Below are 26,138 nucleotides of genomic sequence, written 5' to 3'. Positions count from 1 at the left end.
CGGTACACAAGAGCTTTCAGATGTCCCCACAAATAAAAGTCTAGAGGGTTTACGCCCGGAGAACGTGGAAGACAAGGAACTAGGCCACCTCCGCCTATCCATCTGTCACATAATCTGTTATTTAGAACATTAACAGTGAAATGAAAAGGAACTCAATCGTGCATGAAGCACATGGTTTGTCACACTCGTAGAGGCACATGTTATAGCAGAGCAGATAGTGTTTTCTCTAAAAAAGCACAAGAAGTTGCTCCGTTGAGCCCGGGTGGAAGTACATGAGGCGCTACACAACAATCACCAACAATATCGGCCCAATTGTTCACCTTAAATCGTACCCGATAACGTAACTGCACAGTTGCGGAATGATTCTCGACAACCGATGCGTGCTGATTACGAGAATTTACAATCCGATCTCACTGAAACGAAGCCTCATCCGTGGACAATACATTAGCACTAAGGTGAGCGTTGACACACTGTTGAACGAACAACTTGCAGAAGTGTACCTGCGGAGGAAAATCAGCTGCTGATGCTGCCTGCGTACGCTTTGCGTGGTACAGACACTGCACATTCTCCTGTAGCACTCGCCACTCCGTCACGTCGTCAGCATTACTTGTTGCAGCTATTGTCTTACGCTGACACTAGTTTGTCATCGACTGCAGGAAGAAATTCTTCCTCCAGTTGAGGTGTCCTCGTCCTTCTGGGTCTCCCCCAGTCGCGAATAGTGGGCGTAAACGTGCCATACTCCCTAATGCTGCATCCTACATCAGCGTCAGAAGCGACCGACAGCAAGTGACCTCTGGTTAACCCTCGAGTGGTCGCGTGGTTGGCAATAGTCATCCACTGCTCTTCGAATTGCCACCGTTCATTGTTTTGGCAACAATGAGAACCAGCCGCCAGGAGACGTTGAGACACATTGTAGCCACACGCGTCAGTTGAAATTTTTCCTTCGGTAAGAGCAGTTGCACTTTGTTTTGCCTAAATGACATATGTCATCCATGCGACCTTTCGTGTAAGTATTTCTGACTGATGTATTCCTTCAGTGTTTCTCTTACTTAACAGTTTTTAGCGCATATTACATCATATTAAATATGCTAATCGCATTTCTTTCTATTTTTTAGTTACTTTCTTTTTTTATTTCATTAAAAGATAATGTTTCCATTATGGCAGAAGGAAGTTGAGACCCTTTCATTTGGATAAAGTGGCTGGAGTGCGGCGGCGCGGTGCATTCCGTCCCTTTACGCCGGACCTCCACCTACATGTGATCATCAGTAGGAAAGCCGAGTGAAACCTAATGCACTTCGACGTGAACCAGGCTGCAATTAAAGTCACTAATCTACGTTTCGGGAGAAAGTTTTCACACAAAGGAAAGTTTGGAAATTTTGTCTTCAGTTAATATATTCTGAAACTTAGGTGAGCAAGTATCACTGCCAAGCCCTTGCTAGTCTTAACACAGTCACTCACAATCCCTTTCACTCACGTTAGCAAGTTTATGGTGTTGCATTTCCCGAAACCGTAAGAAATACGAAAATAAGGATCGTTTTTGATTGAGAATGCCCGACAAATATTAAGTCTGTTGGTACCAAATGCAGTCACAGTTTTTAGCTACCGACCTGCTCAATACGCCACGTTGAACGTATGTCTTTTCTCGTCACAAAATTCACTTAAATATTCCGAAATTTCTACACGCCCATCGGAATAATTATGCCGTCACATTACCACACTTTTGATGCATGAAACACTGCTAGATCCGGCAACTTATCGTTTCCATCGGAACTACCACTACACACGTCCGAACTGTTTCATGGCTAGGCTCCCACTGTTCTCTAGAATACTCTAAGTCTTCTCTACCAGAAGAGAAAGGCGCGCGAAGAATACTGCTTTACCATTGGTCAGTTTACTCAACAGCCAATAACACAACAACATTCTCCCGCGTCAGTCCGCGCTTTTCATCAATAACCAATCGCAAAATAGTAAATCTAATGACTGCAGTTTTTACCGACGTAATTATCTAATACGCTGAAGTTTCCTTATGCATAAATTTATTTACTATTGTTATTTATACCAGATTTAACTTTCCCTTTACCATAAACTTACTTTACAAATCTACTCTACAAAAATCCCCCTTGTCCATATCCATACTTCTTCGAAATTTTCCCACACTAAAACCTACTACATAACTCGTTAAACAATTATCTTCATGTTAACCTTAAACCACACTCACGCGTCATTCATACTGCTAAAACACATTTATAACATTTTACATACACAAAAAGACATAATAACACTTTATAAAAATACTAAAACAGTTTATGAAAAACATTCTATTACTTTAGTGCACTCTAGTGGGCACAATCGAAACTAAATCAGTCCCCTATCCAATATTGTCCTCTATCGGCTGACACATAAACTTCGTGCGCGTCCAGTCTCGCGTCACCATCTGTCACTATCCAGCTCTGGGACACATCTCCCACTTAACGCCTCCAAGGCAGGATCTTTATACGGCGCTACGCCTCAGGAGGAATGTGATTCAGACGAAGCTGCTCTAGATTGCGAGAGTGACAACAGTGACTATGATAGCTATTATGTAGCAGCAGAGAATCATAGCTCTGAGACACAGCAGGAGGCAACTGACTTTGAAGAGAGTGGTAAGGATTGTACTTTAGAGGAATTTGTAGGTATTGATGGAACACTAAGTGGAGCAAAAAAGTGCCCCGGAAAAATGTGAAAATTCGATCATATAATATAATAAGGCGCTTAGCGGGACAAACGGACAGAGCTAAAAACGCTAAAACAGAAATGATGACGGAATAATCAGTATCATTTCAAAATATACAAATCTGTATATTCAGAAAACTAAGAATAAATTCTCCAGAGACAGGGATGCTCGTCTCACAGGTGAAATTAAAATTTGTGCCCTGATTGGAATTACTTTTCTTATTGATTCTCTCTGTTGTAGCAGAACAAGTACTAAAAAAATGTGGGATAACTCCAAAAGACGTGGAATAGAAGCTTGCTATTTATCAATGAGCGAGCGTAGATTTCGTTATCTGGTGCGGTGCCTCCGCTTTGTTGAGTACAGCACGAGAGAAGACAGAAGAAAATCAGAGAAGCTAGCGCCAGTTCGTCACCTTACGGAACAATTTATAAAGAATTTTCAGCGTTATTTCACACCAGGCGTATACCTCACGGTTGATGAACAACTGCTTCCTTTTAGGGAGAAGTGTTCCTTCCGGCAGTTTATTCCAAGCAAACCTGCCAAATATAGAAGAAAGGTATTCGCACTTGTAGATTGTAGAATGATGTACACGATGAATTTAGAAGTTTACTGTGGAAAACAGGAACCAGGGCCTTATTTAGTCAGCAATGCTGGAAAAGATGTTGTCTTTCACCTTGGCAGACCAATTTATAGCTCTAATAGGAATATTACTTGTGATAGTTGGTTTTCCAGTATTCCGCTGGTCGAAGCGTTCCTTGAAAAAAGTTGGGACCCTGAAAAAAATAAAAGGGAGCTGCCAAAAGAGATCCTACCAAATAAAAAGAGGTAACTGAATTCTTCTGTTTTTGGTTTCCAAAATAATAAGACTCTTGTTTCGTACACCCAAAGAAAAAATAACTCCAAGATTCTGGTATCTTCAATGCACGATGATGATTCAATTGATGTATCTACTGGAGATAAAAGAAAACCCGAAATAGTCACTTTTTAGAATAAGACAAAAGTTGGTGTTGGTGTAGTGAATCAGCTTTGTGCAAACATTCGGTGGTGAGGAACGCAAGGAGATGAGCTGCCATTTAGTTTCTTCCTTCTTCTGAACTTGTCCCCGAACGCACAGTGTATATACTCAGTGAACAATGGCTAAAAAGCAGTCAAACGAGATGATTTTATAGAATCATTTTCCTGGGAGCTGATTTCAGCCGAAATACAACGACACGTCGAAAATCCTCAGGTGCCAGTCGAAATTATGAAAAGAGGTGCTCTTTTACTCAAGACAAAAGTACCAAAATTCAGTCAAAATGAACACCGGCCTGCGGGTGCAAGGGGAACACGCCAGATCTGTGGACGAGCGAAAAATAAAACCACGAGAAGATTGTGCTCAAAGTGCCTAAATTGGGTATGCCCAGATCATTGTTCCGACATGTGGAACGACTGTTTTGAAAGATTTTATTTTCGTTTATTAACTTTCTTAAATGGAACTGATATACGGTCAAAATTACATTTGTAAAGTAGGTTTACGAAGTTTGTGTATTTCATGTTTTGTATTCGTACTTATTTTCATACGAACTAAGATTCATAATTAATAATAAACCATTTTAAGGTATATTTCGTTTTTTTTTTAACCCATACTATGGCAATAATATATATTAATAGAAATAATAATACATTATATAATCGTATAAAATAGAGAAACTCAGTGGGTGACTACTGTCATCCACGCGGCCTATTGTGTAACTTTCTTAGGCGCGACCACTGGAGGGTTAAGTCACACTCCAGCAAAAAGCTAGAGCATCGGGCGATACGCTTGGGCGTCCTGCGTGCGAGCGACGATCTCCCGCTACAAGATGGCTACCAAAGTCGACCAACTGTTTCTATAAAACGGCACCGCTAAATCGTAGAATACTGTAGCCCGAGAGTAAGGCAGCAAAATTAGCTTTACTTAGAATGATAGGGCGATTAAGGAGGGCTGTGCATGAAATTTACGAAGGGAGAAACCTTTATGGAGGGATACGTAATTTATATAATCAACTACGAAGATCACAAGACAAATTCTTCGGGAATACGTGGATGAGCATTCAACTATTTCATGAATGTCTTAAAGACGAACGTTTCTTATATTACCTAAATCTTTCAACAGCCGATAAATGCGGAAGGACGATTAAATAGTTAATACAGGAAAATCAGTCCTATCTGCAGGAGGCGTAAGTGGTGCAACAGTAGCCTCGTGGATCAGCGATACTTATCGTCCTGGGTTCGGCGCTGGTTGCGTACTGCATTTTAACTGCCTTGGTTGCAATCTTGTCGTCCGTTCATCTATACTGCCAACACTGCATTTTGCCGAATCAGTGTCAAAGCATAGCGTTTCAGTTAACCTAAATAGTCTGCGTAAGTAAAGCATACAAAATTTTTGGAAAGAGTCAAATGTTTTGTGAAATTATTTGTTTAAAAGTAATTAGTAAGACATACTTGAGAAATATTTGATGCACCCCATTCTGTACATGATATCGAGTATCATTCAAAGGCATGTCAAATATTTTGTCTGCTCTATTTTATTTCTTTTAGACAAAGCCTTCCACAAAATATTTGACGAATCTCTTTCACTTTTTTTTACTTTAAAGTTTTATTCAGAAAGCATGATCTTGGTGCTTTTCATTTATTATAATATTGTTCTACGAAGAACCGACGGAAGATTCTGTTACTATGATCTTGTTGCTACGTTATTTGCATTCCTAGCGTCTTCTATTGTCTAAATTCCCAAAATTAGTACTTGGACGCCTTTTTGACAGTTACATATTACACCAATTTATCTTTTTATGCGCAGGACAGCTAGGGCTTATGAACTTTTTGACACTTCATTTACATAGCTAGATGCAGCAGTTGTTCGTGAAATCTTTCAAGCTTTCCTTAATATAATTAAGTTTTCCTTAATTACCCTGATTACTTTTAAGCTATTAAGTATTTACTTATAATATTAAACAGCACGCTGGTCATTTTGATACCACATTTGCCCATTTCTCACTGTTTGTTTGGCTATGAAAATTCGAACAAAAACTCATCGTGTAATTTATAGGAAGCCTTGTTTTAGTTCCGGTCAAACATTTGATCAAAACGTTTCGAGTAGTAAACATACGACAAAATATATCGTTTTCTACGTGCTCCTCATTCCCAAACAATCTCGTTTCGATATCTTGAACCGTTTCTGAAATACGAAAATTTCTTCGATCACTTGATTCTCAATACGCACGAGACAATTCGGGTGACATGCGAGCGACGCGACCGCGGATATAACAACCATTATCTCGAGAGTGAAAACATATCATTCCGCTCTTAACTTTAAATACAATTTTCATATGTTAGCTATATTTCATACACAACAACGTATGGCGTAAAATGAACTATATGCAAAGTGTACGCAATGCAACTGTACTTTTGCAAACTCTTAAAAATTTCGTGCAATGATTTACTTAGTTTCGTTCAGCACAGCATCTATGACGATTAATGATAGTAAATTCAGCCCTTCATCGAGCGAAGATGCTGAAAAATCAAAGCTCGTAGCAATCGCTCTGACAGTTGCCTGCGCTGCAGTGACAAGATTCAAACACATTCGAATTCAAAGGTCGCCCGTTGTAGCAGAGGATAAACAGTGCCACGGGCGTCAGTCGCATAGGACATTTCCATAGCTGTATCTGCAGATGTGTTTTGACGTCTGAAGCTGTAGCGAACTGTCGTTGCCTCTGTCGCTTACGTAGGAGGCCATCTAAGATGAAGACCAATTGATTCAGAGGTCCTTCTGACGAGGCACCGTCGTTCTGGGAATTTTTCCCGATACAAACGTTGATCGCCACGGCCATTACCATCTGCTGATCAGTACAGAAAATGGACATCTGCCAGCTCCGCATCTGAGAGCACTTCCACTGCACTGTACGGGAAACCAAGTCTGTGATGTACGCTGTAAGGAGTTAACGCACAGTCTGTGATGAGCACTAAACAGTTGATGCGACGTTCCTGGTTATAGTGGAACAATGAAGTTAGTCGCATGTCAGATTAGATTAGTTAGTTCCATGGATCATGAATACGATATTTCGTAATGATGTGGAACGAGTCAAATTTTCCAATATATGATATAATTAAGCTAATTTAACAACATAATTAAGTTAATATAACAACTTTTTTATTTCATTTATTTTATTTTTTTTCCTAATTGATATCTAAAGATTCCTCTATGGAGTAGAAGGAGTTGTCATTCAGAAGTTATTTTAATTTCTTCTTAAATACTTGTTGATTATCTGTCAGACTTTTGATACTATTTGGTAAGTGGCCAAAGACTTTAGTGGCAGTATAATTCACCCCTCTCTGCGCCAAAGTTAGATTTAATCTTGAATAGTGAAGATCATCCTTTCTCCTAGTATTGTAGTTATGTACACTGCTATTACTTTTGAATTGGGTTTGGTTGTTAATAACAAATTTCATAAGAGAGTATATATACTGAGAAGCTACGAAGTTAGTTGCATGTCAACACAAGCTATGAAGTTAGCTGCATGTCAACACAAACAATGAAGTGATTTAAATACCAGCTTACCTTAATACCTCCAACTCTTTTTATTTTGCAAGAAATATAAATGTCATATACAAAGGCCAGCTGCTAAGACATTTGCGATTAATTTTTTACTTTACAGTGTAATCACTATCTTCCTACACAGTTTTTCTCCACATTAAAACAAGACCATGTGTATCTGGACGGTAACCATCATACAGCTCTTTCCTCACCTTTATGCAAGGTCTACTCATTTTCAACGTGACAAACTCGATGAATGGGCTGTACAGACGTAAGTCTGATGTTGCAACAGCCTGGATGCAATTGGTTTCCTCGTTTCTTTATTCTGGTCGGACAATATTCTCCTACCCAACGTACAAAACTCTTGGAGAAGACCAGTCTTTCAATAATGCCTATAACGCAGCCTGTAGCGACAGACAACTGGCGACACAATTCATTTGTTACTACCTCGCGGTCGTCACGGATGATTTGGTCGACGTGCTGGGTGCAGTGCGAAGTCGGTGCAGTCACAGGGCCGTACGCCAGGGCAAAAGCTGCAGTCGCGCTGGTGCGATGACGTCCCGTAGGCTTGCTGGCCGAGGTGTCCTTAGCGAAGGGTTCAATCATCCGGGGGCGCGTCAGCAGTGTCAGAATCGTCAAGACCATCGTCCTATTGTTCATCGCACTACGAACTGTCTACCCGTGTCGATTCTGAGCAGCAATGAGTCTGCAATGTTTTCCTCGGCCACCAATAAGAAAACCGAACTTCAAAGCTGTGAGTCTGGGTTCTGACCTCCGTCGCGGAGTAGTCAAATGAAGGGGTTAAATGTGGGTATGAAGGTGTGCGACCACTTCCCCATCGTGTGACAGGTAATCTTACAATGTAAATATTTTACGCCGCAAATTTAGGTAAAGGGAAGAACACTAGTTTTTGTGTTGGCTTCATGCAAAGAGAAAAGCATACCCGAGATAGCAGAGTGTAAGGGGTCTGTGATCCCACGAACATAGATGCTAGTATCCGACTCCCAGTCGATAGTAGACAGGAGTCGATTGTCGAGCGCTGCAGGAGGCAGTGAGACTAGTGTCGAGTGAGGAATGGTACTGGAGAGACGGGCAAGAATGGCGGCCGAGTGAGCTCAAAAATGGTTCAAATGGCTCTGAGCACTATGGGACTTGACTTTTGAGGTCATCAGTCCCCTAGAACTTAGAACTACTTAAACCTAACTAACCTAAGGACATCACACACACCTATGCCCGAGGCAGAATTCGAACCTGCGACCGTAGCGGTCGCGCGGTTCCAGACTGTAGTGCCTAGAACCGCTCAGCAACCCCGGCCGGTAGTCGAATGAGTGTGAAAAATGAGCGCGTTCCCTGGATCGTCGTGGGGTGGACCCTCATCGATACCGATTCGCGAGTGATACGAAACCAAAAGTGACAAGTGCGGAATTACGTGTTTCGCGTCAACCGCGTCGGCCAGCAACAACCATGGATTGCAGTGAGGATTGTTGTGAGAGTTAACTGTCATCATTGCGTGTGACAAAGTACTTGAAATCAGCAACCAATAAAAAGATAGAACCGTAATTAAATGTGTAAGGGGAAGGTAGCAACTGCCTCAGAATTTGTGTGTTAGTAGAAAATACATATCAGTTTGTACATCGCAACCTTTATGGTCTTTAATAATAGACAAACTTTCAATCGTTAACTATTCCGTCTCAGAACAGCCGCACTCGATTGAAATACCCCTGAAGCCACAGCAGAAAACCGGTAGCCTTTCATCCATTAAGCACATGGTCATATAATCGTATTAATTAACTGTTTGGCGGCTTCGGTAAATTACACAAAACACAATAAAGGAATTTAAACGGGTGTGTTTCACCTCGGCTCCCGTACCAAAGACAGTTGCAATCTCCGGATCCGAACAATGGTTTATTAACCACCATTTCTGGTTTCAGTGAAATATGGACGATTTTAGTGCAAGACTAATCCGGTATTGTCGTTACCGTGGCTAAAATTAGAGTGTTTCAACTAGGAACAGTGTAATATAACGTATTTATGGTGAAACTAGAAATCGCGGGAACGAAGCACATTATTTGGACAATATAGTGGAAAGGTCACCGAGATACAGTAAACAATTTGTTTTTTACGAGTTTAAGTGACAAAAGCAGTGTTAATAAACAATATATTAAGCATTAACACGAAAACCTACGTGAATTACTGTAAAATTCATACTCTAAAAAGGCGCGTTTGTGCATAATCGCGAGTGAACCAGCCAAAATTCCGTTAAGAAAGTGTCAGGAGCATGTTCTCAAGTGACTTTGTATCCGAAATTATCTCTTAAACGGTGTAAATAGCTTAATTTGATGTGGACCTTTAAACTGTTACACCATTTCTGAGTGTTGATTGTGGCGTAATTGTTGGATGACGTCACCCAGATTCTGTGAGCGGGTAGCCAAAGCATATGAAGTGCTGAAGAAGGTCCACATGCCGCGACAGCAAGGATTTCGATAGTGGAGGTGTACCACACTGACCGGTGACTACAGCGGAGCCAAGTGGCTGAAGTAGAAACAACGACGACGCGGAGTTCGACATCTAGTGGCGAACCCCCGAAGTATACGACGCCTGCGCCAACTACTCGCCGATCAACGAAATACGTGACAGCAGCTCCATCCCATCGCCAAGCGGAACTACGAGACTGCGTCAGCGCGATTCGCCACTAACTTCGCTCTGCACACGGCACTACACACCAGCGGAGCCAGCGCCAACACGACTAGTAGCGCGACTTCAAACGTCAAAACATCGCGACTTCGACGAGCGTCGACGGGTGAGTGAGGACAATTTGCTGGCGCGAGAGTAATTAATATTGCACTGTCTTCAGGGCGCGGAAAGAAATTCGAACTAAATTTGTCAGTTGTAAAAAATATAAAAACAAACATTTTTTTACCATTTCTTTGCGAATTTGCTCTGAAGCACGGTATACTGTACAGCAAAGAATAGTGTCTCATTTGCATTATTTATTGTAAACTACATGTTTAAGTTGTGTGTATGTTACTTCGAGATTTTGTGTAAAAATGAAGTCATTGATGTTTGATCTGGGTAGGTTTTTGTAATTTATGGTGTTCAGTGGAGAGGTAGGTCTATTTTGCTAGCCTGGGTTAACCTAATACAGTGAAGGATTATTTAGTTATTAGTTACTTAGTGAGTGTTTGGGTTACTAGGAGGTTATTTTATTTTTATTTTTCTTGTCTGTGCATAGTGAATAGTTTAGAATGGATCCTGAACTGAAAGAAAAGGTTGTGGAGGAGGTAGTTAGAAAAATGGAGCTAGGGCAGGAGGACAAGGCTGAGTTGTGAATTGGTAATAGTGGAATGTCAATGGACAGCCTATCGGGTCATTAAACTGGTTACCCTGAGACACCACTAAAATCAAATAGAAAGGAACTGGGTCTAGAGGATGGAGAATCACAGTCAATAATATTCAAGATGTTCCCAGAAATCAACAAGCACATGGAAGAGATGTCTAAAGGAAATGATGAAATCAAGAAAGGAAATGAAGAAATCAAAAAAGAAAACAATGAAATCAAGAAAAGTATAGCAGATATGTCCCAAGAAAACCTAAGGAAAGGACTGCAGGAATTCCAGGAACAGATGAGAATAACTCTTTAAGGAGAGAGAGGAAAGCTGCAGGTGAAGGTAGATTGACTCCGAGAAGAGATGAGCGATATGAAGGCAGAGATAAGTGGGAAAGCTGAGGGAGACGTCAAGGGCATCAAAACTGAACTGGAAGGAAGAATGCAAAAAATTGAAACACACCAACACCAACAGATTAAAGATGTGGTGCAAATACAACAGCAGTGCCAAGTTAATTTTAGTAAATTGGGAAATAGGCAAGTGAAATTGGAGGATGCTGTGGAACATATAATCACAAATGAGATCAAACAGCTGCAGGAGGGGGTCCAACAGCTAGAAACTAAATCCGAAGAGATTGATAGGAAGATAAATAGTGCCACCTTAACAGTAGGGGAGGGCAAGGTCGTTACATTAGTGAACGCTGATAATAGGTATACCCAGACTCACATTCGCAATAGACACAATGGAGGGAGAAGCTTTCACCTGGGGCGTCAGGAAGAAAGAAGAAGTTACCAGCTACAGTCAATTTGAGGAAGAGTTTTTAAAGAAGTACTGATCCAAAAATCACCAGTGTGCAACATTTGAAGATTTACTGCATTGCAAGTCCCTTAATATACGCAGAGGTACCTTAAGACAATTTGCTGAGCATCTATGGGAATTGAATGAAACATAGAGCAACCACTGAATGACGACATAATGATATCAGCAATTAAAAGGATGTTAAGTTGCAGGATGCAAGAAAACTTATCCGGATGCCTGATTAAAGAAAAAGATACTTTAATGAAAGTATTGGAACAATTAGGAACTATTCGTGCACAGGAAAACAACCAGATACATGATCAGAACCAAGATGGAAATAATTATCATCAAAGTCATTTTAATGGCCCACCAAATTACAGAGGTAGAGGTGGGGGTAATAGATACAGGAACTGTGGCAATGGTCGATAGTTATACCACAATCATGGGAGAGATGATGATGACACGATTTATGAGAGAGGAGAAGATAGACAAAGGGATCATGAAGAACGAATTGAAGAAATAAGAGACCCAGTAAACTAAACGAGGTGTAGGGAGCCAGCAACTCTTTTGCTGGTATACCAAGTGGCGACTGGTACACTCCCAGCTGGGTGAGACTTTATTTCTTATTTCAAGTTTCACTCCTCTACCATCTTTCTCTATCCTTAGGTTAAAAGTTAGTGTGAAGTAGTTAGAATAGGTAGCGGTCGTCCAAATGATACAGTCAGGAACCATGTAGCAAATTTAAAGTTGACTTAAAATAAGGATAAGTCGTTACTGTTGATGTAGAGAGTGAGGTGTCAAGGAATCAATAAGTTAAAAATCAGTTTAGTGTCAGTACATTCCAAAATTAATAGTGCCAGAAGTAATAAAATGAAAACCAGACCAGAAAGCCAATGTCAATAAAATGTGGTGGGAAGCTAATTGGTCAAACAAGAGTTTGTGTAATCTTATGGAGTTGTTTTATGAGGCATGAAAAGGTCAAGCAGTTGTAAGAGAATTGAAGTAATGTATCAGCTTGTAAATAGGAAGGCATATAAAGAAAGAAATACATGATGAGATACTTGTTTGGATAAACGATGCGAAATATGATATACGGAGAGGTCAAGGAGCCGGGAGTAGTATTTTTATGTAGTTATTGCAGCGAATATGGAGGGTTGATACAGGTTGAAGGTATGTATCTACATATTTGCAGTTGAAGTTGCTGTTAAGTTGAGGGAGTTATGGGTAATGAAGTGTACTGAGTATGAGATGTTTGAAGTATGTCATTTAGCACCTGAGCAACATCTGTTTGCAAGTTATTTGTAGGTATACATCTTGATCTGAAGTATGCTGTGAAACAGAAAGGGTAACTCATGAGTAATCCAATTAGCTATCAGAGTCAAGTCAATTATGACTATACTTGGTCAAGCTTTAGAAGTAGATTTCTGGCACTGTGTAATGAATAATAAATATCCATACAGCAGATTTGGATTACTGTCAATATAACAGGAAATATTGTACCTCTCACCTGAGCATTAGTGATAACAATTCACACATGGCGGTATAAATGTTTGGAAAAATGAAATGATCAGTAATTTAAAATTTTTCATTGGGTGACCACATTAGTTATAGCTATTTAAATAGTTATGTAAGACATATTTAGTGGAGCATTTAAGATTTCTGAATCAATTTGTAGAGGCATGAGGAATTGTAAAATAAGTGCATAAGTCAAGGTATCATTGCTATATTTTGTTCTCATATTCAATTTCGCTTGTGTTAAAGACTCAAATGAATAAGTTGTGAATTTCTTCCTTAACTTTCATGTGTGTTGATCAAGTGAGTTATAAGTTAGTGTGATAGTAGTATGGATGGCAAGAACCCTGCTGAAAGGTTGGCATACCAAAGGGGTAGCTGGCATTCAACTAGTTTGTCTTCTTGTCTTTGCTGCAGCAAGCTATAAAAGATTAACCAGTAACCAATATGTATTTAACGACCCATACAAACCTTTCAAAGTGAAGATTTTTGTTAATTGACTGCAGGACAAAGTTTGTAAAAACGTTTGCCATGCTGTGTTAATTAAGATAGACTGATGTTGTATTATGATTCTGTAGGGGCAGTTTGCTATAGGAGTCAAAAGGGTATTATTTGTGATACATTATAATTTTCACTATGTGAACCACAATCTAATGTTCCTCATTTTCATTTATATGCTTTGTGACATTTTTTTCCTATTATTCTTTTTCGCCTTAGGCTACAAAGAAGGTTTTTAGGGAGGGGATGTAAGGGATCCGTGATCCCACGAACATAGATGCTAGTATCCGACACTCAGGTCGACAGTAGACAAGAAAGTCGATTGTCGAGCACTGCAGGAGGCAGTGAGACTAGTGTCGAGCAAGGAGTGGTACTGGAGAGATGGGCAAGAATGGTGGTCGAGTGAGGAGTAAACTGTAAATTCACCGGAGTATCGAAAATGAGCGCGTTCCCCTGATCGTCGTGGGGTGGACCCTCATAGATACTGATTTGCGAGTCATATGAAACCGAAAATGACAAGTGCCGAATCACGTGTTTCGCGTCAGCCAGCAACAACCATGCATTGCAGTGAGGATTGTTGTGAATGTTAACCATCATCATTGCATGTGACAAATTACTTGAAATCAGCAACCAATAAAAGATATATCTGTAATTAGACATGTAAAGGCGAAGGTAGCAACTGCCTCAGAATTTGTGTGTTAGTAGAAAACACATATAAGTTTGTACATCGCAACCTTTATGGTCTTTAATAATAGACAAACTTTCAATCATTAACTATTCCGTCTCATAACAGCTGCACTAGGTTGAAATACCCCCAAAGCCACAGCAGAAAAACCGATAGCCTTTCATTCATTAAGCACATGGTCATATAATTATAATAACTCTTTGGCGGCTTCAGTAAATCACACAAAACCCAATTAAGGATATAACGGAAGGTGTTTCAAGAGCGATCAACAAATGTAATGTGCCTCGCAGGAACCCTCAATGCACAGTGGACAACCTCAGTCGAAGAGTGCGACACTTCGATGACATCACAACATTGAGTGTTACTCAGTAATAGACTTTGATTTCACAGATGTGCAAATGAATTACTGTCATACGTATTGCCTTTATTTTCGCTCCATTTAGGTTTGCAGTGCCCTGTAAAGTTAGTATTTTTGGTTCAAAAAGTTTATTCTTTTATTCACTGATCTTGTAGAAAGTAAATCTATAGACATTAACACAGGTTTAGGTTATTTTTGGTTATTTTATTTGCTGTGGGGCCCCAGGAAAATCCGGTTTTTGCGCCAGACGTACCTAATATGGAGATGCTTCTTAAACATATTATGGAAACCTTTAAAACAATTCAACGCCATTTGTTGCTGTTTGAGTAGATGTGACAGAACATTATCTGATGAGTATATACGTGTGTAGAAAAAGATGAAGTATATTGTCAAAAAAAATTTTGGGATTCTGACTTGAGAACTTCGTAAGAGGTTTTTCATATAGTATTTTCGAATATCCTCGGCGGAAAAAAATGCAACACTATCAAGGACAAGATCATTTTATTGACAAGTGAGGTGACAGGTAGTTCACCATTGTTGGACTGTGTGACAATATGGTAACAAATTCAGACCAAATGAAACACACGTAACACAATAAAGGGTGTACATACAGTTGCATCAGTACACCCTCTGGCGGCAATACAACCGTGTATTCGCGCATGCTAACGATCATAAAGATGTTGAATAGCATCCAGCTACAGACTGCATCGAGCATTTTACGCCTTTTGTTGCAGTTTGGGAATAGTTCTTGCTGTCCCTGGAGAACGAATAAGTTCCAGTATGGTCGTTACATGCTCAGCTGGCGACAGATCTGGTAACCTTGCTGGCCAGGGAAGTTGCGCCACAGCAGCCATATGTGGCCGTGCATTGTCCTGCTGGAAGACCACGTCACCCTTCTGTCGAGGAAATGGCAGTAGCATATGAATAGTAGCCTGTCTAGTGTAGTGGACAACGGTTACTTTACCCTGCAGAAACTACAAGTGTGACCACGAGCTTTACTAGTGTCCACCACACCATGAAGTCTGGAATAGGACCTGTGTGTGGTGGTCGAATGCACTCAGAAATAGGCAGCTAACCAGGTCTATGCCATACTCCATCACCCACATGCAGTCAGACCTATTCTCATCGTTAAAGACAACAGAGTGCCAATTTATTTTATTTAATATATTTAATGGTATGGGTAGGGCCCCCCGTCAGGCAGACCGTCCCCCAGGTGCCGGTCTTTCAATCTGACGCCACTTCGGCGACCTGCAGTCGATGAGGATGATGATGAGGACAGCACAACACCCAGCCCCCGGGTGGAGAAAATTCCTGGCCCAGCCGGGAATCGAACCCGGGCCCAGAGGACTGACAATCCGTCACGCTGACCATTCAGCTACTGGGGGCGGACAGAGTGCCAATCATCTCTCCAGTTAACTCTTCCAGGACACAAGAGTAGCCATGCTTGGAGTGTCATGGTGTCAGTGGTAGCCTGGCTACAGGCAACTGTGACCTTAATCCTGCTGCAAGTAGACGGTTGCCACTAAGCCCTCAGGACACACCAGCGCTACATGTGCCTCGATTTTGCCCCTACCGTTAGTTTCAAGTAGTGTGTAAGTCTAGGGACCGATGACCTCAGCAGTCTCGTCCCTTAAGCTGTCGGCACACGGACCGTGCATCCGAATGTTGAGCGTTGAGTGTGCCGACTTTCTGACGTCATAGCGTAGAATAGCACGTTCGGGAGTCTTTCCGAACGTGCAGAGAAATATCTGGCATGTCAGATAGTCTGAGCATGCGTCTGAGCGTTGACCAATGAGAAGGCACAACGCCACCTACTTCACACGCACGCCGTCTCCCTTCAGTACAGAGTTGTGAGGCGCCATATTGGCATTCATTTCAAGCCTATATGTATATATGCCGTTTCTGTGCACTGGAAAATTCAGAATCACTGGAAAACCCATTTTTAACTGTGTGATTCGTTGCAATAAAATAATGAGATCATGCTGGACCGAGACTCGAACTTAGGACCTTTGCCTTTCACGGGCAAGTGCTCTACCAACCGAGTTACCCAAGCACGACTCACGCCCCGTCCTCACAGCTTTACGTCTGCCAGTACCTCGCCTCCTACCTTCCAAACTTTACAGAAGCTCTCCTGCGAACCCTGCAGAACTAGCACTCCTGAAAGAAAGGATATTGCGGAGACATGGCTTAACCACAGCCTGGGGGATGTTTCCACAATGAGATTTTCACTCTTGCAGCGGAGTGTGCGCTGATATGAAACTTCCTGGCAGATTAAAACTGTGGCCGGACTGAGACTCGAACTCGGGACCTTTGTCTTTCGCGGGCAAGTGCTCTACCAACCGAGCTACCCAAGCACGACTCACGCCCCGTCCTCACAGCTTTACTTCTGCCAGTACCTCGCCTCCTACCTTCCAAACTTTACAGAAGCTCTCCTGCGAACCCTGCAGAACTAGCACTCCTGAAAGAAAGGATATTGCGGAGACATGGCTTAGCCACAGCCTGGGGGATGTTTCCAGAATGAGATTTTCACTCGGCAGCGGAGTGTGCGCTGATATGAAACTTCCTGGCAGATTAAAACTGTGGCCGGACTGAGACTCGAACTCGGGACCTTTGTCTTTCGTGGGCAAGTGCTCTACCAACTGAGCTACCCAAGCACGACTCAGGCCCCGTCCTCACAGCTTTACTTCTGCCAGTACCTCGTAGTTCGAGTCTCGGTCCGGCACACAGTTTTAATCTGCTAGGAAGTTTCAGAATTATTGTAACTTGCGTATTACGAGTGTATGCTATTTGAAGGCAGCGGCGCACTGAAGATCCACCCAAACCGCATTGTTCTTGGTACAATTTGTTATAATTAAATTTCTATTAACAACATAATTATCAATGATTAACGCTTTTAGCGAAGCTTAACATAATAAGATTAGATAGTAACCGTGTCTTGTTGGTTTATCGTAGTGAATAGCGTCACTATCCTGTAATAAATGCGTATTTCGGGCTGTGGTTCGCGTCCAAACCCAACCTAGGTTTTTTTCCCCTAACATTCGCATTTTTATTAGGTTCTGATACTTTATTATTAGTTTAATATAAGTATATGCTATAATATTTGAGGTTATGTAAATATAAGTTCGCCTTTTTCTTTTACTCTTCGTAATTCACATGTTGCAAGGCTTCAGCTACTGGGTAGGAACAGTGATCAAGTAAGACTGACCTTGGGATTTTACTAAAATGTGGGAATGGTGAAATAATGTTTATCTTATGCGGAGAAGTATTCCAAATTTGTACCGCACTGTTTGTAATGGAACTTTTATAAGCCTGTGTCTTGATTGATTGGACATGGTACTTTCCTTTTCGTGGACAATGGAGGAAATGTGCGTTTTAATAGAGCTAACGTGAGAATTTTACGCGTGCCCGTTGAGTAAACAGTGTGATTTACGAACTAGAAACATCCCTCTACTGCCGCTGGAATGCGTTGCGATCGCGTATACCACGTTGGCACCCACGAACCGTATGCACAAGTCGCATCGTTCCTGAGCGTTCAGCAGCACGTTGAACTTCGCTCGCTCGACGTTAACGTTCGACAGCACGGTCCGTGTGCCGACAGCTTTAGGAATTCACACACATTTAAACATTTTTGAACCGTAGCTCGCATAATGCGTCGATTTTGTCTTGTGTCTGTCCTGTGCAGACGTACAAAACCCGGTCTACAGGCGTGGGAATGTTGTCCAGACCACTGTTGAAATCATCCAAACACCATCGGCACATTGTACCCATCGTGTGCAGCAGTCCATGTATACGTCCTTTCAGCTTACCACATCCTCAAAATGAGACACCGTTCAATTGGCTGAAGCCGTTCAAAAGGAGTACGTACTCGTTGGTGGAGTGTGGTTATGCCGTATGAAGAAGGTTGCGAACACTACTCAGCTCAAATCTCAGCACAGTTACTGCCTGCAGAGCCAAGGCTAAGGATGCACATATAGGCCTTCTGAGCACTATCTGATTGTCCAACACTGTGACAGATGACTCACTAATACTACAAACCCTTAGAACGCACAAATTATACCATAGTTGCGCTGAACATAGACCCTGAGTGTGTTGCATTTTTTTCTCGGGCATTTGAATTTCATACAGAGTTTTTCCCTGGTACTAGGATAAGGCAACTGCCCCAATGTATCTAAAGGTCTTCCGGTACTGCCGAGATTGCTGTGAAAAGATACATAAGTCTTTTTAACACTCACCAACAGACATGACCGATTCGACCATGGGCCCAGATGCGGCTGACACGAGGGATGCTGCCAGGATGAAGAGTGGCAGCACGTGTGGAGACAGCACGACCAGCAGCCTGCTGACCACGTGGGCTGACAGGCACAGCAGCTGCTGGGGGCGTCGGCCGTACCTGTAGTCAGAAGTAGTCAGCTCAACCCGTGTGTCGAGGTGGTGGGCAGTTCAGCTAGTAGATGCACTCCCACGATTATGCGCTGCCACTTATTAAAGGATATATTCCATTTATTTGTTGATGGACTTTGTAGTTGGGACCGAAAATAGCAGAAAGTGAAGTAGCCAAGACCTTAGACCAGGGGCGGGCAAACGTTGCACGCGGCTCATGAGCACACAGCGCTGCACGTGTGCTGCTCGCGTGCAATCGTCGACAGGGGCAGTGGCGACAGCCAGCAGGCTGCGGCAGTGTAGTACCAGGCTAAGATGCGGACGTTGAAGCGAAGCGACCACTACGCAGTGAACGTAGTATTCAATAACCGGAAAATGCAGAGTGAATCAAGGAAACAGAGAATTGAAGATTTGCTATCTTTTAAAAAGGAATGGGAGAATCATTTTTTTCTCTGTGCAAAAACGTGAAAATTGGAAGTGTATAATATGTGACAGTATTCTGGCTGGTCAGCGGAAGTTTAATATTGAACGCCATTATAATAAATTTCAGTATGTTGCCGTTATTGGTGCAATAAAAGAGGAATTTCTCAAGGGATTTGGGGATATATCTTACTTATCCCAAGGTTTTGAATAGTTCTCGAGACAATCTGCTGTTTCTGTAGATGATATTCATCCCAGTTTGCAAATGGAATTAATAGATCTACAGCGTAATTCTCGTCTGAGAGACAAGTTCCTTTTGGCAAGACGTGTAATAGATTTTTATCACGACTTTTCACAGCAAGAGTTTCCTCGTCTCCATCATGAAGCCATGAAGATAATGTCAATGTTTCGCTCGACATACGTTTGTGAGAGATTTTTTTCTGTTATGAAAGTCTCGGTTAAGAGCAAACATCAGTAATGAAAATTTACGTAACTGTTTGCGTTTGTCTGTATGTAGAAATTTTGTTGAAGACATTCAACGTATTGTAAACTCCACCAGTGATAATTAAATACAACGTATCGTAGGTAATAGGTACCTCTTTCAAACCACGATTACTTTCAAGCACTCCTACTAACCTTATTCCTTCATTCAATAAAGCAGGCCAGGAAACAAGACGCATTACAAAGGAAGACGCGGTGAGACGGTATGGCGGGGAGGTGAGAGAAGCGGGTGGCCAGCTTGCCCCTGTGTGCGCGCAGAACACCTGTTAACTGCACACGTGCATGTGCACCGCACACGTGCAGGATTCCTGCCCGCCCCTGCCTTAGACTGTTTACGAGTGACTGTTAACACTTTCGGCTCTAATCCCATACGCCAAAGGGGCGCGTGTGTGTCGCCCGTGTGGACGGCGCCCGTATCCCGTAAGGGCGCATCTTTTCAAATGGTTCAAATGGCTCTGAGCACTATGGGACTTAACATCTGAGACATCAGTCCCCTACAATTAGAACTACTTAAACCTAAAATGACATATGTATGCGAGCCTCTGAGATGCTTCAGTAATGTGTAGTTATTCTTCAAGTTTGCAATGAAATCACCAGGTTACCTACACTGTCGAAGAGGAGAGGTAACAGTGTTGAATGTGTTACACCTAGTTACAAAATGCCATCTATGAGGCAAAACTTGTTTGTGAAGAACGAAGAAGAGCTGAAATGGTTCAGGGGATGACGCATGTGACCCTTTTCATAAACCAGATACTACTGATGAGAAAATAACGCGAATTTCTCTTCTTTGTCAATCTATTCCATTTACTCACTACCCATCCTCGACAATACGGTCATCAGCTCACGGTCTTGTGCTTCGCAATGCTGACTCTCTATCATGGGGCCCTGGGCTGATTCCTGGCCAGGTGGGGGATTTTCTGCACTGGGGACTGGGTGCGCGTGAGTTGCCCTCATAATTATTTCATCATCAGTGATGTGCGAGTCACGGAAGTTGCGTCAAACAAAAAAAAGTACATGAACTCTGGCGGTCCGACTACCCAGGATGAGACGTCTGTCCAACAGTACTACACGCAAATTTCATTTCATTTCAAAGCAATACGCGTAACACACAGTGGAGATAACGCTTTCAGTTGCACTGGTGGGACAAAACATTATGATCAGCTGTTTAATAGTATTACTATCACCTTTCGAACGCATACATAAGCAATTCTGCATGGCATGAATTTCCCCGATAGTACACCAAATATTCTACACCGAGCTCGTGCTAATTTTGTGGCCAAGGTATCAAAATGAGTTCACAATCATGCTCCTCAAAACACTGTAGCATGATTCTGGTCTTATAACACGGGACAGTTATCCTGGTGGAAGATGTCAGGGAATACATTAAGGATGAAGGAATACAGGTCGTCCACAACAGTAAACATGCAATCCACATCTGCCGTGGTATCTTCGACATAGCCATAGGACGCAAGAAAACCCAGTTCAGTGTCCGGTGTAGCATAATACTGCCTCCACCGACCTCGTCCATGGGACGGTCAGTTGGGGATATTGGTGGAGTACTTTGGAACACAAAAAGGTCGTCTGCTGGAGGTTCAACAACTTACGGTAAATGGTATGTTCGGGAACAGTTGTGGCTGCACCATCATTATGCTCTGTCTTCAGATCTGTAACAGATCGCTACCCATTCTGCTTAATGGGCAAACCTCCGATCTGCGATGAGGTATGGACGTTCAAACCCTTGTCACCTGCTCGTGGTTTCACAGTCGTTCATCCATTTTCTGTAGATACTCACGACAGTATCACGTGAACAGCAGACTAGTTTCACCGTTTCCGAGATGTCCGTTCCCAGGCGCAGCGTCATAACGGTCTGTACTTTGTTGAGCGACGTATCTCAGTGGATGTCCCAATTTGCGTCCTAATATCGTAGCGGACCTCCTTTAGCCCGGTGTAGTAGTGCAACTCGGCATAGTATGGACTCAACAAGTCGTTCGAAGTCCCCTGCCTGAAGTGCTGAGCCATGCTGCCTCTATAGCTGTCCATAATTGCGGAAGTCTTGCTGGTGCAGAATCTTATACACGCACTGACCTCTCGATTATGTTCCATAAATGTTCGAAGGGATTCATGTCGGAAGATCTTGGTGGACAAATCATTCGCTCGAATTGTCTGGAAACAATTGTATCCCGGCGACTGACGTATTGTCATCCATAAAAATTCCGTCGTTGTTTCGGAACATGCAGTACATGAATGGCTGCAAATAGTCTCCAGGTAGCCGAACATAACCGTTTCCAGTCAGTGATCGGTTCAGTTGGACCAGAGGTCCCAAGCCCATTCTATATAAACACAGCCTATAACGCTATGGAGCCACTACCATTTGTACAGTGCATTGTTGGCAAATTGGGTCTATGGGTTGTAGGGTCTGGGCACATTCGAATGCTGCGATCAGCTCTTACTATCCGAAATCAGGACTCATCTGACCAGGACAGGGTTTTCCAGTCGTCTAGGGTCCAACCCAGGAGAGGCGCTGGAGGTGAAGTCGTGACGCTAGCGAGGTCTGTCGCCTCGCTCGTCTGCTGCCTTAGCCCATTATTGCCTGATTTCACCGCACTGTCTCAACGGATACGTTCGTCGTGCGCCTCACAATTATTCCTCTGTTTATTTCATACACTGTTGCTTGTCTTTTAGCACTGACAAATATACGCAAACACCATTGCTGTTGGTCGTTAAGTGAAGGACGTCGGCCACTGCGTTGTTCTTGTTGAGAGATATTGTTGTTGTTGTGGTCTTCAGTCCAGACACTGGTTTGATGCAACTCTCCATGCTACTCTACCCTGTGCAAGCTTCTTCATCTCCCAGTACCTACTGCAACCTACATCCTTCTGAATCTGCTTAGTGTATTCATCTCTTGGTCTCCCTCTACGATTTTTACCCTCCAAGGTGCCCTCCTCTACTAAATTGGTGATCCCTTGATGCCTCAGAACATGTCCTACCAACCGATCCCTTCTTCTAGTCAAGTTGTGCCACAAACTCCTCTTCTCCCCAATTCTATTCAATACCTCCTCATTGGTTATGTGATCTACCCATCTAATCTTCAGCATTCTTCTATAGCACCACATTTCGAAAGCTTCTATTCTCTTCTTGTCCAAACTATTTATCGTCCATGTTTCACTTCCATGCATGGCTACACTATATAGAAATACTTTCAGAGACGACTTCCTGACACTTAAATCAATACTAGATGTTAAGGGGCTCCGGAACGCCCTATACTTGCAATGTTAAAATAACGCTTATAAATTACATCTTTCCTCACAAAGTATTTGAGGTAGGAAGTTGAACTTTTTACAGATTATTTATTGGAATATGGGCTACAACTTAACACAGGGATTTTACAAAATTTTAGTTCAGTTATTAAGATGATTTTTTTCAATTGTAATGAAAATTCACAACATTTTTTGCAATTTTTTATTTATATATTCAAAAATATACAGTTTTTTGGGAAAAGGCTGTGTTAAATTATGTAGAAGGTACTGTGTAACATTTACTGAAGGTTTGAAACAAATATGTTTGGAAGATCCTTAGAAAACATGTAATTAGTATGAGAAAATAAAAGTTTTGGGAATCGGGCAACAAGGATTGGATTAACTTTTTAGTGCATTCCAGGTCCATAGGATGGATTATCTTCATCCTCTGCAAACTCCTCCTCCAGCTTCCTCTTGTTCCTCCTCCTGTTTACTCTTGCTTGTATTTCTAGACTCTTTACACCCCTGTCTGCAGCCCGAAGGCGTTCCTTGTCTAAAGCAAGCATCGCTCGTACCATGTTAGAACCTATCTTCATTCCCATATTTCTAAATACCTTGCACTTTACAATGTTGCCATCATTGAAAGTCGCAACAGCATCATACACACCAAAGTGAAGTGTTTCTATTCCAACAAATATAGTCTTGGGGATTCTCGACCATATAACACTATTTACACTTTCATTGGGGTTTTGAGTTTTTCCGTGAATACACTTTTTCAACAGTTCAGGTGCTGCTAAGTCTCTGAAAATAGGTTTTATCACCTCCATTATTGCATGAGGCAGACTATGCTTATGAGTGTACACTTCACCTGTTAGCAATCCTTTGTTATATTTACACCAACTGTCTTCTTCTTTGGGACACAAGCTATGTTGGGGATTTTCATCGGTTGAAGAAGTATGAAAAAAAAAGAGCCCAAACAGCCTTCTTCATTTCGTCGAAACTTTGTGTATTTTGCCTAATAGCCATTCCATAATAGTTCTGTATTTTGTCAATTACACTGTCAGTTAACCTTCCCTTCCCATCCAGCCCTTTACCATCACAGAGTTTTAGTTTTTTGTACGAAGCTTTCAGTCGCGATATATATTGAACCATCACAGGTTAGCCACAACACATACTTTATCTCACATTACTAAAATGTACCTGATGAACACGGACGTTAATAATAACACCATTTGACAGCAGTTTAACAGCGCCACAGTGGGTCACGCCCATGTAGAACACATTTCAAAAAAAAAAAATTAAAAATAGTTGTAGTCTTCGGAATTGAATAAATTATATATCTATTAAAAGGTAATAGTCTGCAGATTCAGAAAACGCAAAAAAGTAAAAATTGAACTTTTCATGATTTTGAGCCTTTCCGGAGCCCCTTAACAAATTTCTCTTCTTTAGAAACGCTTTCCTTGCCATTGCCAGTCTACATTTTATATCTTGCCTACCTCGACCATCATCAGTCATTTTGCTCCCCAAATAGCAAAACTCCTTTCCTGCTTTAAGTGTCTCATTTCCTAATCTAATTCCCTCAGCATCACCCGATTTAATTCGACTACATTCCATTATCCTCATTTTGCTTTTGTTGATATTCATCTTATACCCTCCTTTCAAGACACTGTCCATTCCATTCAACTGCTCTTCAAAGTCCTTTGCTGTCTCTGGCAGAATTACAATGTCATCGGCGAACCTCAAAGTTTTTATTTCTTCTCCATGGATTTTAATACCTATTCCGAACTTTTCTTTTGTTTCCTTTACTGCTTGCTCAATATACAGATTGAATAGCATTGGGGAGAGACTACAGCCCTGTCTCACTCCCTTCCCAACCACTGCTTCCCTTTCATGCCCCTTAACTCTTATAACCGCCATCTGGTTTCTGTACAAATTGTAAATAACCTTCCGCTCCCTGTATATTACCCCTTACTCTTTCAGAATTTGAAAGAGATTATTCCAGTCAACATTGTCAAAAGCTTTCTCTAAGTCTACAAATGCTAGAAACGTATGTTTGCCTTTCCTTAATCTTTCTTCTAAGATGGAGAGCTGCATCAAACCAGTCTCAGGACTGAGGACCACAACAGCAACAACAACAACAACAAGTCGTAGGATCAGTATTGCCTCACGTGTTCCAACATTTCTACAGAATCCAAACTGATCTTTCCCGATGTCGGCTTCAACCAGTTTTTCCATTCGTCTGTAAAGAATTCGTGCTAGTATTTTGCAGCTGTAACTTATTAAACTGATAGTTCGGTAATATTCACATCTGTCAACACCTGCTTTCTTTGGGATTGGAATGATTATATTCTTCTTGAAGACTGAGGGTATTTCGCCTGTCTCATACATCTTGCTCACCAGATGGTAGAGTTTTGTCAGGACTGGCTCTCCCAAGGCCATCAGTAGTTCCAATGGAATATTGTCTACTCCCGGGGCCTTGTTTCGACTTAGGTCTTTCAGTGCTCTGTCAAACTCTTCACGCAGTATCATATCTCCCAATTCATCTTCATCTACATCCTCTTCCATTTCCATAATATTGTCCTAAAATATATCGCCCTTGTATAGATCCTCTATATACTCCTTCCACCTTTCTGCTTTCCCTTCTTTGCTTAGAATTGGGTTTCCACGTGAGCTCTTGATATTCGTACCAGTGGTTCTCGTTTCTCCAAAGGTCTCTTTAATTTTCCTGTAGGTAGTATCTATGTTACCGCTAGTGATATATGCCTCTACATCCTTAGATTTGTCCTCTAGCCATCCCTGCTTAGCCATTTTGCACTTCCTGTCGATCTAATTTTTAAGACGTTTGTATTCCTTTTTGCCTGCTTCATTTACTGCGTTTTTATATTTTCTCCTTTCATCAATTAAATTCAATATTTCTTCTGTTACCCAAGGATTTCTATTAGCCCTCGTCTTTTTACCTACTTGATCCTCTGCTGCCTTCACTACTTCATCGCTCAGAGCTACCCATTGTTCTTCTACTGTATTTCTTTCCCCATTTCTGTCCATTGTTCCCTTATGCTCTCCCTGAAACTCTGTACAACCTCTGGTTTAGTCAGATTATCCAGGTCCCATCTCCTTAAATTCCCACCTTTTTGCAGTTTCTTCAGTTTCAATCTACAG

At 41.8% G+C, this 26,138-nt stretch overlaps 1 protein-coding gene across 1 annotated transcript in view; it reads right to left on the bottom strand.

Moving 5' to 3' along the window:
* The window catches only part of LOC126177112 (solute carrier family 22 member 7-like), a 224,135-nt gene that overhangs the window by 79,043 nt on the left and 118,954 nt on the right, over window positions 1-26,138 (bottom strand). Inside the window, exon 4 of the mRNA XM_049924380.1 lies at window positions 18,675-18,832. Within this exon, the coding sequence (XP_049780337.1) occupies window positions 18,675-18,832 (158 nt within the window). The remainder of the gene's footprint in view (window positions 1-18,674; window positions 18,833-26,138) is intronic.

This window comes from Schistocerca cancellata, chromosome 3, assembly GCF_023864275.1.
Source record: "Schistocerca cancellata isolate TAMUIC-IGC-003103 chromosome 3, iqSchCanc2.1, whole genome shotgun sequence".
In the NCBI taxonomy this organism is placed as follows: domain Eukaryota; kingdom Metazoa; phylum Arthropoda; class Insecta; order Orthoptera; family Acrididae; genus Schistocerca; species Schistocerca cancellata.
The sequence above is the reverse complement of the archived record's forward strand: the minus strand, read 5'-3'. Positions and strand labels throughout refer to the sequence as shown.